We start from the raw sequence: 12155 nt of genomic DNA, 5'->3' as shown, positions 1-12155 counted from the left end.
TACTACATTGGACGGTCATTCCTAGGATATGTAATCCAGTCTAGAGTGGGACTTGCTCAGCTCACTCAGAAGATTGCAAGTTCAGAATTTACCCAGTAAGTTGCAGGACATGCTGAAGTTGAGTCTGCAGGTGGCCTTGGCTCTTTGTTTGACCTTGATTCTTCTGTCTCGATTCAAACGTTATTGAGTTGTATTGCAAAGTCTGGGTTGGTGAATATGGTCCGGTAGAGTATTGAGTTGTGGAGTAATTCTTCCACATTCTAAGTTTTAAAGTGATTCTGAAAATGCCGGCTTTGTAAATCCCTGTGATTCAGTTTGCTTTGGGGCAGAAACTGATGAGCAGCTTGTCCTCCAGGGTATCTCCATGGTGATCGGAGGTTGCAAGCACCAGGAGCAGAGGTTCAACAGCCGCTCAGCTGGCATCAGCTCAGCATTGCTCTTCATATCTGTGGGAGGTAGGTGTCAAGATGGACGTCTAATTCTTCTGACATCATAACTGTGTGCACTAGAAGCAAAACATCTACTAAAGGTACCACTGGGAGACAGTACGAACTCAAAAGTTAAATCTATTTTGCACTGTTTCCTGTGTAATGCAGTAGTTTGTGAGGGCCTAGCTGTTGTCACTGAGTGGAATAACATGGTTGCCTTAAATTCAAAGAGGCTGTTGCTTGGCCTTGGTATCCCAGAGAATGCATTCAGTTGGATGATGTGCAACCTCTCAAATTCTACAGCCATCCAATCAGATTACGGCTGATCAAGTCCAGTCACCTGGCTTTGCTCCATATCCCTTGATTCATTTACAATCAAAAATTAAACTGGTGATCTTAAATTCCTTCTGGCCCATAGTCATTGAGGAGAGGAGATACCAGGTTCTTTTTCCCTTTTTCCAAGTTTAAGACCTTCTTCCTGATTTCATTAAACACAAATATCTTCCATTATACTCCCATCAATCCCTGGCTCCTGCCCTAGAAAAGTGGGACTTGTTAGACTTGCTCCCTGCCAAAGGGAGTTGGAAAACAGCCACGATTTCCACACCAATTAAAAGTTACTGAGCAAGTTCAAATAGTTAGACGTGACTGAGCACGGGATTGGGACTTGGTATGGGCATTATGACCATGCTAATCTGGTGCGTCTATGTGTGCGTGTCTGGCAATTAGGACCAACGTTCTAGTTGCCAGAATCTGTATCTGTCTTCAGGGAAAAGTTTCTTCCAAAATCAGTCACACATAGTTGTTAAGAACAAGTCTTGTGATGTTGGGCCAAGTTCTGAATTTGTTAAAGATTCAGCATTCTCTTCCATTGAAATTTCTGGGACTGTCATTTTTTTGTGGCTATGGGTGACCTGTTAACAAAGGTGACGTATGGCTGGTTTGCCTTTTTTTTAAATTTCTGTAGGTGTGTTTGCACCAACTCTCTTCTCCAAAGCCTATGGAAACCTAATATGTCAAGGCTGCACCAATTCAACACAGAATGAATCTGGCCCCTTTGAATGTAATGATTGTCACTTCAATGTGGTATGGATTTACTCTTTTTAATTACTGCTATCGTCTGGAGCTTGCTGTCTTGCCTAGTTAAGTAAAGGAAATGCTGAGCTGTGCAAAAGGCTTTGGGGGGTAGGGGAGTGGATGGAAATATGGCGGAATAACTCCCTCAAGCACCCTGGCTTGATAGTCATGACTCTGCTTTGAGATGTGCACTGTTAGATGCAAGTTGCTAGTGATGGTTTTTAATCCATTACCCTTGCCTACAAGTGAGGACCGGGTCCAGTTTTCCTGTTGGGGTTGGACAACATCTTGCCCAGGTTATCTAGGTTTAGGCTCAGTCAACATGAGAGGTCTACAGCATTTTCTGTTTTTATTTCAGATTACCAGCATTGCAGTATTTTGTTTATTTTTAATCGTCTGTCACTCCAGAGTTGGTCTTCATTTTACTCAAGTGTTCTCCTTGTCAGTGTCCATTCATTCTTCCCTCTGCTACATCATCCTGCTCCTGGGTCCCAGGCACGGGATGTTACAGAGCTATGGCAAGTCATGCACAAAGTGTGCTTAATGTGCACAAATATGCCTGGGTTAAGGCCCGTGTTTCAATGCCAACTGGCAAGTTAGGGGGAAATACTGCGAGATTTTTGCATTAAAGATTATGGTCAATATCCTTTTGATTTTCACCACCACCCTCCCCAGTCCTGTTCTGTATCGGGTCTCAGTTTCATTTAATTTGGGACAAATTGTTTCAGTCTCATTGATGCTTTGCAGTAATTGCATTCAAGTAGCATTTGAAGTTTCAAGCTATTAAATCCCAACTAACTGATTTCACTGCTCCCACTTTCATTTCTCACAGCTGCAGAACAATGCCTTGTTTCACAGTCATATTCAGTAAGTACGCTGGGAATTGTTTGTCTTGTGATTGCTGTTCTGCAGCAGTGGGAGGGGGCTGACTCAGGTGATGATGAAAGGAGTGGTGGGGGTGACAGGGGACGCCAGGACTGAAAGTTTAGGAAACAGTCAGACTGTGTCATAGTGATTGACGAGATAAGCAACTAAAATGGCTGGTTGTAAATGTGTTTCAACAGGCTGTCATTTTCTTGTAACTATCCAAAAATAGAAATCGGGCTCCCTGTACACAAATGGCACTCTTCTTTTTCCTCGCTACTGCTTCTGTTGACTGTCTACTGCTTCCTACTCCACTGTCTCTAAATTTATCAGACTGTCTGTCTGATGGACTGGAATGGGAAGACTGAATTACTAACCCCAACTCTATCCTCCTTATTAACAACTATCTGACATAGGATCAGATATGACACCAAGGATGTTGGTGACTTATTTTGAAGTCTTCTGACTTCAGCCTTCTCTCATTTCATCTGCTGCTGAAAGCCTCACCTTTGCCTTTATTTTCAGTTGGCTGTTCTGAGGCAGTCCTGGCCAGCCTCTCGCTCTGCCCCTGTAAACTTGATGTTCCAAATTCTTGCTGCCAATGTCCTAATTCACTTTGTCCCATTTACCCATGGCCCCTCTGCTTGTCCTACACTGGCTCCCAGTTAAGCAATGCCTCTTTTTAAATTATTCCTTGTTTTTTAAATCCGTATGATCTCATTTACACTCATTCTCTTTTTTCCCTTTGCCTCTCCCTCGTGGTTCTGACAAACTTCCTCATCTCCACTCTTTCTTCCTTGTTCTCTAACCCTAATCTCCCTTCACGCCATTGTCCCTCTCTCCCTTCCCCCCCCCCCCCCCCGCTCCTTGACTTGCTGTCAGTTTTCTTTTGCTTTTGTGGAGGTTCTTGATCTTTGGGCAGCATGATAAGTTGCAGTAAGGCACTGGTAATATGGGGATGTTATTTGTCACTGAGGCATCACACGAGACCTGTTTCCTGTAATGATCTTTAGTTTTGTCCTTTAGGCCCCTGATCCACACTGTGTGTATACTTCTCCCAGCATCATATGTGATTGGTCTCATTTTTGCTCTGAAGACTCATACCCACATCTATGATATTCATATCAGCGACTGTCACGGTAAGTATCTCTTCATCCAGCTTTGGGAAGTTGCATTCTTTTTCTAGCTGACCAGTAACGTGTAATGTGTTCACAGCATGCAAGAATCATCCTTTTCTTGCACACTGCCCTCTTCTGGTTAAAGGTGTACCCTTGTATCGACCCAAGTTCTTTCACTCAGTTGAACGTTCAGTGAGATGGAGAATCGAATGCTTGCCTTGCATCCTGTTAATGCCGCTGATAAGTCACTTGCTCAGGTAGCTGGAGGAAAGATGATCACAATTCTTAAAATGTTTTCTCCCCCCACCCCTCCCCACACCAAATCTGTTTATTTGGATTTTATTGTGACGATACTTCCTGTTGTTAATGCAAGCCAATCAGGTTTCAAGTGTAGAGAAATTTCCAAAAAAAACCCTCCATGAATGTCACTTTTACACCAATTGGTTTATGGAATGTGCTTCAACATGGTAGAGCAGGCTCGAAGGGAGTGATGGCCTCTTTCTTAATTCTTGGCTGAGGAAAATGGTTATGTAAACTTACAGCAAAACACTCCAAATTATCATGTCTTCATAGGTTGTGTTGGGCAATGGATTCTTGCTCTGCTAGAAACCTGATAGTGTCTCCAGTCTGTCCTCTTAATACTAGGTCTATTTTCTGTGGAGCAGTGGAAGTCAAGAGAGGACATAGTTGAGGTGTATAAAATTTGTAACTGGTATAGATAGGGTAGACTGCAGGAAACTTTCCCATATCAGAGGTAGATAAAACTAGAGGACATGGACTTGGGGTAAAAGATTTGGAGGGGATCTGAGGGGGATCTTTTTTCAGTGAGTACCTGGAATACACTGCCTGCGAGAGCGGGGTAAGCAGAGATGCTGACAGCTTTCTAGGTGAGCACTTAAATCGCAAAGGCAGAGAAGGGTATGGGCCAACTGCAGGAAGGTGGGGTTAATACCAATGGGTGCCCACTGGTCAGTGTGGACATGATGGGCTGAATGGCCTGTTCCACACTGTATGATCTGACTCCATGTCATCTCAACTGCAGTATCCAGAAACCTAAGGGTGGTATTATTCAAATGCTGGTGGTGATTTATATGTCCCAGTACAGATGGTTCTTCAGCATTGACTCACTGAAAGTGGCATTGAAGTTGAGAACAAGCCATCTACTTCCTGACTGCAGTTGCTGATCTTCAGCAGCATATTCCTAAACAATTTCTTGTGCTTAGAAGGAACCGTGTGCTAATGGGACTGTAGCTTTGAATGGCATCACTTGCTGCTGAGGAGATGCTTGTTGAGTGTCACCAGCTTAGTGTCTGTGGTCAGACTTGTTAAATACACATGGGCCTTTCCTCACTATCATTATCTTTTCACGTATCTTCAGCCTGAAATTCCCCTCTTCCATGGAAGGGTGATGATCAGAACTTGAATCCAACTTGGCATTAGATACCTATTGAATTGTTGGGCTTTGCATTATCTTCAGGGAGTTGCAGAATGATATGGGAGATGTCTACCATTTAGCCTGTAAGATGAGTTATCTCAGGTAGTGTTCTAGTTACTTTCATTCTTTAAATATAAAAGCTTGTTGAGCAAATCTGTGCTGTCTCTGCAGTTCCGGGGCACAGCCACAGTGTGGTTATTCACTGGTCACGATGGAGAGCTGTGGTGCTGCTCGTTGTAGCCACTGTTTGTATGTCTGCCTGTGCAGAGTTGGTGTCTGAGCACATTGACCCCTTGTTGTCCAGCTCTGCAATCTCACCGGTGAGTCATTATGCATTCCTGCCGCTTGTTCAATTGTGTGTGGTGGACTTGATATTTTGAGGGTAGTGTCTTCTCTGAGAACTGTGGAGGGTGGCAGAAGACCAATTGTTACAATTCTCCTCTTCCCCCTCTTTTCAACCCCTCTCCTCAGACCCCCCTGCCCCCATTGCAAAGTTTGAAAAATTGTGGGTCAGAAATTGGGATTGTGGATGAAAGTAGCAGATTCAGCAAAAGATCTGGATTGGCTCGTTTGAAGAATGAGGGTGGTGCAGGGGTATGACAGATCAGTGGATTTAATTCAGTGGGAGGTTGTACAATGGAAGAAGTGGTGCCATCCACTAAGTTACAGTTCCACATTTTGACACATCCCAAGTTTTGACTAAAAAGGGGAAGAAATCTGAAGCTGCCTTTATTGGTAACTCCTTCTCTTGTGCATTTCTCTATTACAAAACAGTACTTCCTTGGTGTAACTGTCTTGGCGATGGTTCCTGAACTTCCTGAAATAGTTAATGGGATCCAATTTGCATTGCAGAACAACATCAGCCTCAGGTAGGTAGCTGAAGTGGATGGTCTTGATATGATTCATGACAGATGGGTTGCCTTTACCAGCTGATATTGGGGAAGCTGCAGGAAGATCTTGGGGTGTATTTATTGTGTGCTTGCTATAAAGTACAACCCAGCTGCAAAACTAGGGTACCAGGAGGTGAATTGTTTAGCAGGTCATGGATGTGATTTACTTCAGGAAGGCACATTCGTGCTCTTTTTGTAGATTTTTCATTCATCCATCTTGATTTATTTCCTCAGCTTGGAAGTTGGAAGTTCCATTGCTGTACAAGTGTGTATGCTCCAAATCCCAGTGCTGGTGCTCTTCTCAGTCATTTATGTAAGTATTTAACACCAGGGGTATGTGCTGATTTGCTGAAGTTACTGCAACTTTCCTGAAATCCTTCTGTGACGCTCCAGTCATTCAGCAGAGGTCAGGGAGGGTTTGAGGCTGTTGTACATGGTCAGGAGGTAGCTGGGTGTGGTATTTTGGTACAGCTTTAGTACTGGTGAAGGGGAATTGGAGAGGCAGCGATAAGGCATATCAGTCTATAGGACAGAAGGAGGAATGGTGGTGGGGAAATGGGTAAGGGAAAGAAATGGTGTAGAGCCATGGAAGAATTCATACACCAGGTCAAGAAATCTAAATTAAATGTCAAGGATGGGACCTGTTGAAGGTTGATCACAAAAGGGACGATGTCTGTGGGATGCGGTACAGGAAAAAGGTGGGATTTGGGTAAACTAGCTGTGCAGGATGGAGCATGGAAAGTACAACCAGGAAAGATGTTGATGTATAGCATTTACTCAGAAGCTGAGACCCTTTGCCAACCTGGTTTTATAGAAATGAGCATTTATTTGAGACCCTAATTGGACTGTTAGGGCTGTATTTAAAATTAAATTCATTGACATTATGCCAAGGCAATGGTATCAACCTCAGTACTAACCAGGTGTTATTTGCTTTGTATTTAGCCTGTAGGTTTTAATCTGCTCTTCAGTGATCTCCATCTTTGGGCATCAATATTCAGTGTCATTTTAATGAACTACATATTCATGGATGGCAAGTGTGACTATTTCCAAGGTGGGTTGACTTTCATCACTGTTTAGATGAACAAAATAGTACAATGTTGTCTTGGAGATTGCATTGGCCATGAGATATCACACAGTAAGTTTTGCAGAGACCTACATCTGGGAGAAGGGAAGTTGTGTATTGGGGTGCAATCAAATGTTTTGTTCCATGTCAGGCTTTCCATATGTTTTATATGGTGTAGAGCTTCCTCTACATTACCCTGACAGTGTGTTCCCCACTTTATACCCAGTATCAGCATCAGGGCACAGGTTAGACCAGTAATCGACATGTGCTGTGTTCTGCAGGTGGCCAACTGTACAAGTCTGCCCTGGTTTACTTGTCTATGAAAGTTTCCATTTAGAGGCATCCCAAAGTGGTTTGCAACTAGTGAAGTATTTTTGGACTGTACACACTTGAGTAATAAACAGTTGAGTTGCACAGACAGCTTTTCCACACCTGTAACAAAAAGCTGATCTTTCATTGTGGTGCCAGGATGAAGGATAAATATTTGCCAGAAAGATTTTATTGTTTGTCCCTTTTTTTTTGTATAAAAAGAACCCCATTTGAATTTCTCATGCTCTTTTTGGTTTAAGTTGAACAGAAGAAGTATTGATTCAGTGTGATTTGATTTGTGTGAAATCCAAGTGAAGTATGACAGGTGAAGTGGAAATTGATTTTAAGGTAAGAGTTCCAGTAACACTGGGACCAAGCAGAGATCTTGAGTTGTGGATTTTACCTCAGGTGTAGGGCCCTTTGGCCCAAATTACCTGCATCTTTGCTTTGCCAGTTAGCTGCTGAGAACAGCAATTCTTCCATTCCTCAATGCACATTGGTCTTTAATCCTTAATCTTCTTCTGGAGTGGAAATTTGTCATCCTTTAACCCTGACACTGACTTGTCCTTGCAGGCACAGCATTGGTGGTAGTCTACCTCATCATCATGGCCATGTATTACTTCGCTCCATCTCAAAGCAGCTGCTGAAGGTGCTTTTGCTGAATGATGTATGTGACTTTGGGATAGTTTGATTAAACAATTCTACCAGAGTTATCAACAGCCAAGAATCTTCTGTTTCTGCCTGTCTAACATTGCTCAAATCAATATTAAAAAGAGTTAATGTTAAGAGTCCTGCAAGTACTTAAGTGACTGATAGATCCCTTATCAGCACAGTTTGAGGTTAACCTGTGGTATAATCACCCAACTTGTATTTCAGTAACCAACTTCTCACTTGGTTGGGAGAGAAGAATTTGTTTAAATGACTTTGATTCTTCTAGGGAAGAGGTTGTTTTGCAAGACTCCCAGTGAAGGATTTCTGGTTGTGATTCCATTGGCTGCTATTTGATTTAAATGTGATTTCCTGTTTTTTGTTTTGGTGGAATATGCTAATAACTTGATTTAAATATAACTTTGGGGAGAAAATTGTGCATTTCTTAAATAACTTGCTGTACACTGGAAGGACTGAGTAGTCAAATGTATTTATAGAAGCATTTATAAGTTTATTTAAAATAAAATTTGTATCTCTGATGACAACTGAAATTTAACACTTGTGAAATTTATGGGGGGGCTGGGCCAGGTCAGGCCAATCACTACACTAGCAGTGCTTCACCATCAACCCAAAGATGGAGTCTCAAGATTAAACTGGCAATACAAGTAGACACCAAAATCATACAGAAATCTGTACCATTTAAATTTAACCAATTCAGCATGAGGTAATCCAAACTAGAACTGGAAACCTCCTCTCTGAGGGAGCATGGTAAGGCTCAAGACCTTTCACTAGGACATTAACCTGAAGATTCAAAACATGAGATGAAGTGGATTACATCAGTGAAACAGGATGGGGAAAGCTGGGTTGGCATGTAAACTATGCAAGGAACACCAAGTATAAATGAACCAAATTAAATTGCATTTAGACAGCTATCAGTATACATTGTACATTGTTACTATTGAAGTCAAATCTGTAACTATGACACTCTCCACCTCAGTCCCAGTGTGATCTGCATAAGTTTGTTTTGCTCCAAGTACAGAAGATAACATTCACAAGATTAAGTACTGGAAAAACACTTGTACCCACAATCACTGGAGCAGTCTGCCTTGAAGCTGTAATGATCAATAAAACTCAATATAACTATAGATGCAGAAGGAATCCATCCAGGCCAAGAGTAATATTTTGGGATGTTAGCCCCCTCTTCACAGGTGCCCTGTCACATTTCTTAGGTACCTATAGTCTTAAAACATAAACCACAAAGTACTTAAAGTAGTGATGAACACAAATTCAATTGATTCAATCATGCTTTTATTAATTTTTACAAAAGGGGGAAAGAAAACCTTAAAAAAAAATTAAATCTGGTCATCCAAACAATTTAAAAAAAGGAACTAACCCACTTTTACGTTGATCCTATCTTTTTTAAAATGGGTTTCTTGAATAAAGCCTCAGCTCAGTTCAACTTCTAGTAAGAGTTTAAAATTCCAAACGTTCATTAAAATAGTCCCCCTTTCAAGGAAGCCAATAGTTCAAAACCTGATATCTACATTCAGGGAACAGTAGGTTCAAAAATGCTCTCCACGAGAGGCACTGGTACCATGCCAACATTTAGCTTTCACCTTTGGCAACTGGTAAGATAGTTGATCAGATTTCCTTCCCCCTCAGCACTCACCGGAGACCCTGTTGCTGCTTTTTGTTTTTGGGTTGTGAAAGTTCTAATTGATTTACTAGCTACTGTTACCCAGCTGTTCACAAGACATATGCCAAGGTCTACAATACTGAGGAGTTGATGGCTGGCTGATTGACACAAGCAAGAGCTTTAAAGATATCACAAGTGGAAGTATTCAAAACCTAAGAGCAAGACAATGAGATCTTAACTACTTTCATAGACAAGATTTACTACAGAACTAATGTGCATTGTCCACCAAAGGCTCATGATAGAGAGGAACCCATAAAAGGACAGCACTGTTCACAGATGAGATTGAGCAGACCAGCCAAGAATAGAGCAATGTAAGTCACAAAAGAAAGCTAAAACTGAAGGACAGGTACACAAACTTACTTCCAATAGTTACATTGGATGGGGCAGGATGGGGAAAGTGTCTGAACTGACAGTCCAAAACAAAAGTGTGAGCTGATTTGCAAAAGTAAGAATTTGGCAAATTTCACTGCGAGTCATAGAAGAGTACTGACAAGTGGAGGAAGGAGAGACAGAGAGAAACATCTCAGCAAAGGGAACAGCAGTGGGGTAGTGGGTACATTGAGCAAGGAAAAAAGGCCACAACACACTGGAAGCTTTGACCACTGTTCACCCAGTTCTCCTGGATTTCTCAACTCACACCAGCACCCCTACATCAATTAAATAGGCATTGGTTTGAATTTTGGGGATCTAGGACAGAACTCCATTGACCCAGATCACCTACTCAATTATAGGCCATAGAAAGGAAGCTGAAACCAAGGAAGTATGGTTAGTCCAATATGTGGATGCTTTCCTTTACCCAAGAACAATAATACATTTTTTTTTAAAAAGTACACACACACAAAAAACAAACTAAACAAAATCAGCATGACTGAAACAATTAGACAATTGACATCCAGTAGGATTGGAGTAGATTCCTTAGGTTTGCAAAAAGGAGTTCATGGTGATTAAAGCAACATTTAAGGCAGACACTGGATTTTTGGCTCTTGCTGGGAAGAAGATTTAAATGGAAGATTGGTGGCATGGGGATACCAATTCCCCAAGCTGAGATGCATTTAATAAAAAACAGTTGGGGTTGTGTTGGAAAGCAAAAGGTGGAAATTCAAGATCAAGACAGAAAATATTGGACATGTGCAGGTCTGAGAGCAACTGAAGTTAGAATAACAACAAAAGACCTGCCAGAATACAGGGCTCTTGAAAGAAACTGGCATGTGGGAGGGAAAAGCAGCCATCACCAATATCTTTCAAACTGATAAATAACTGGACGGAAATTCTAGGAATCGTAAGCATAGCCCCATTCAGAGGCAGTCTGTTCTGCATCTGAAAACTGGAGCAACCTTGGGGCAAGGGGAAGTTTAAAATCAACATTGTAAAGCAAGCTCCACTTGGCTTGAGGAGCAGGGAAAATTGGGATCAGTCAGTGGCACTTGATGCAAAAGGTGACAGGATGTTTAGAAATATAACAGGCATCCAACACTTATGGCAGATAAGGCCTTGAGGAGTATTCTTCCCAGCAGCTTCCTCCAACGTCACCCATATTGCAGAAGTGTATCCCTCCATCCCCTCACCAGCAGTCACTTAAGTCTCTCCACAAGTCCTTGTGTAAGTCCAAGATTGAGCAGCTGTGTAGTGGAGAACTGTGTTAACTGTGGAAGGCTCTTCAGTAACCTCTCCCAACAAAGTTCAAACAGGCTGGGCACCACTAGCCAGATTTTATAGAGTGAATCAGTCCGCTTATTCTCATGAATGTTGACCACTCCACCATGTACATACATACAGCCAGCCTGCAAGACAATGATAAGGTTGTAAAATCTTACAAAGAAAAATTTCCTACAGCATCACCTCTAGCATGTCTGAGCATTTTCATTGCTGTGAGATTTTCATTCAGTTCCCCTTTGATTGTTGGGGTCAAAAGAATGCACTCCTGACTCTATGCCCACTTGCTCCAAACTTGTTGAATGAGACAGTGGAGTTTGTGGCCTGTAGGATTGAAGCAGACTATTTGGAACAGTGATCAGGATCAGACAAAAATTCAGGAGTAACTTGCAACAGTCTGATGATTTTCCCCAGAAGAGGGCAGAACTAGAGACTGCAGACTGCCATAAAGTCGGGCTAGAAATATCCTGCAGGGAACAGCACTGGGGCTGGAGCTGCTCGCTACTTTTGAAAATGACTTAGATGACACTACAGTTTAGGCAGACATCAGGATCACAATGACCTCCTGCAAAATGGATTTAAATTCATCAAGGGAAACTGGGCCCCAATGTTTCACTAAGCCCAGCACTGCAAAATGCAATGAAAAAACAGTAGAAGTCTAAAGTGTTAACTTTCTCTCCACAGAGGCATCCACACCTGCTAAGTATTCCAGTATTTTGTCTTTATTGTAGTAAATGCATTTGGGTAGGATCACTGCAAGGGTACCTGCACATTTATAGGGCACAAAATTAGGTGTGAAGAAAGCCTGCTGTTGCAGTTGCAGCTGTAGGTGCTCAGAAAACATTACAAAAGCAAAGCATTCAGTCTTAAACATACATTTAATAAGTTAATGAATCTCAACTAAAATGACCCTTGTTCAACAGGAAAAATAAAGTTCCCATTCACTATTTCACATCAGTGATTCCCACAGGAGA

General features: G+C 41.9%; 2 protein-coding genes across 5 annotated transcripts in view; one reads left to right on the top strand and one right to left on the bottom strand.

The window, feature by feature from the left end:
* Positions 1-9001, top strand: part of cax1 (cation/H+ exchanger protein 1) — a 41407-nt gene extending 32406 nt beyond the window's left edge. For both annotated transcript variants that reach the window (XM_052033719.1, XM_052033720.1), the window contains 9 exons: positions 356-455; positions 1396-1514; positions 2338-2372; positions 3396-3508; positions 5094-5242; positions 5697-5791; positions 6047-6125; positions 6755-6863; positions 7758-9001. In XM_052033719.1, the coding sequence (XP_051889679.1) occupies positions 356-455; positions 1396-1514; positions 2338-2372; positions 3396-3508; positions 5094-5242; positions 5697-5791; positions 6047-6125; positions 6755-6863; positions 7758-7831 (873 nt within the window). In that variant the 3' untranslated portion in view covers positions 7832-9001. The remainder of the gene's footprint in view (positions 1-355; positions 456-1395; positions 1515-2337; positions 2373-3395; positions 3509-5093; positions 5243-5696; positions 5792-6046; positions 6126-6754; positions 6864-7757) is intronic.
* Positions 9002-9123: 122 nt separating this feature from the next.
* Positions 9124-12155, bottom strand: part of klhdc10 (kelch domain containing 10) — a 28663-nt gene continuing 25631 nt past the window's right edge. For all 3 annotated transcript variants that reach the window (XM_052033733.1, XM_052033734.1, XM_052033732.1), the window contains one exon: positions 9124-11309. In XM_052033733.1, the coding sequence (XP_051889693.1) occupies positions 11100-11309 (210 nt within the window). In that variant the 3' untranslated portion in view covers positions 9124-11099. The remainder of the gene's footprint in view (positions 11310-12155) is intronic.

The sequence above is a fragment of the Pristis pectinata genome, chromosome 19 (assembly GCF_009764475.1).
Source record: "Pristis pectinata isolate sPriPec2 chromosome 19, sPriPec2.1.pri, whole genome shotgun sequence".
Taxonomy (NCBI): domain Eukaryota; kingdom Metazoa; phylum Chordata; class Chondrichthyes; order Rhinopristiformes; family Pristidae; genus Pristis; species Pristis pectinata.
The sequence above is the reverse complement of the archived record's forward strand: the minus strand, read 5'-3'. Positions and strand labels throughout refer to the sequence as shown.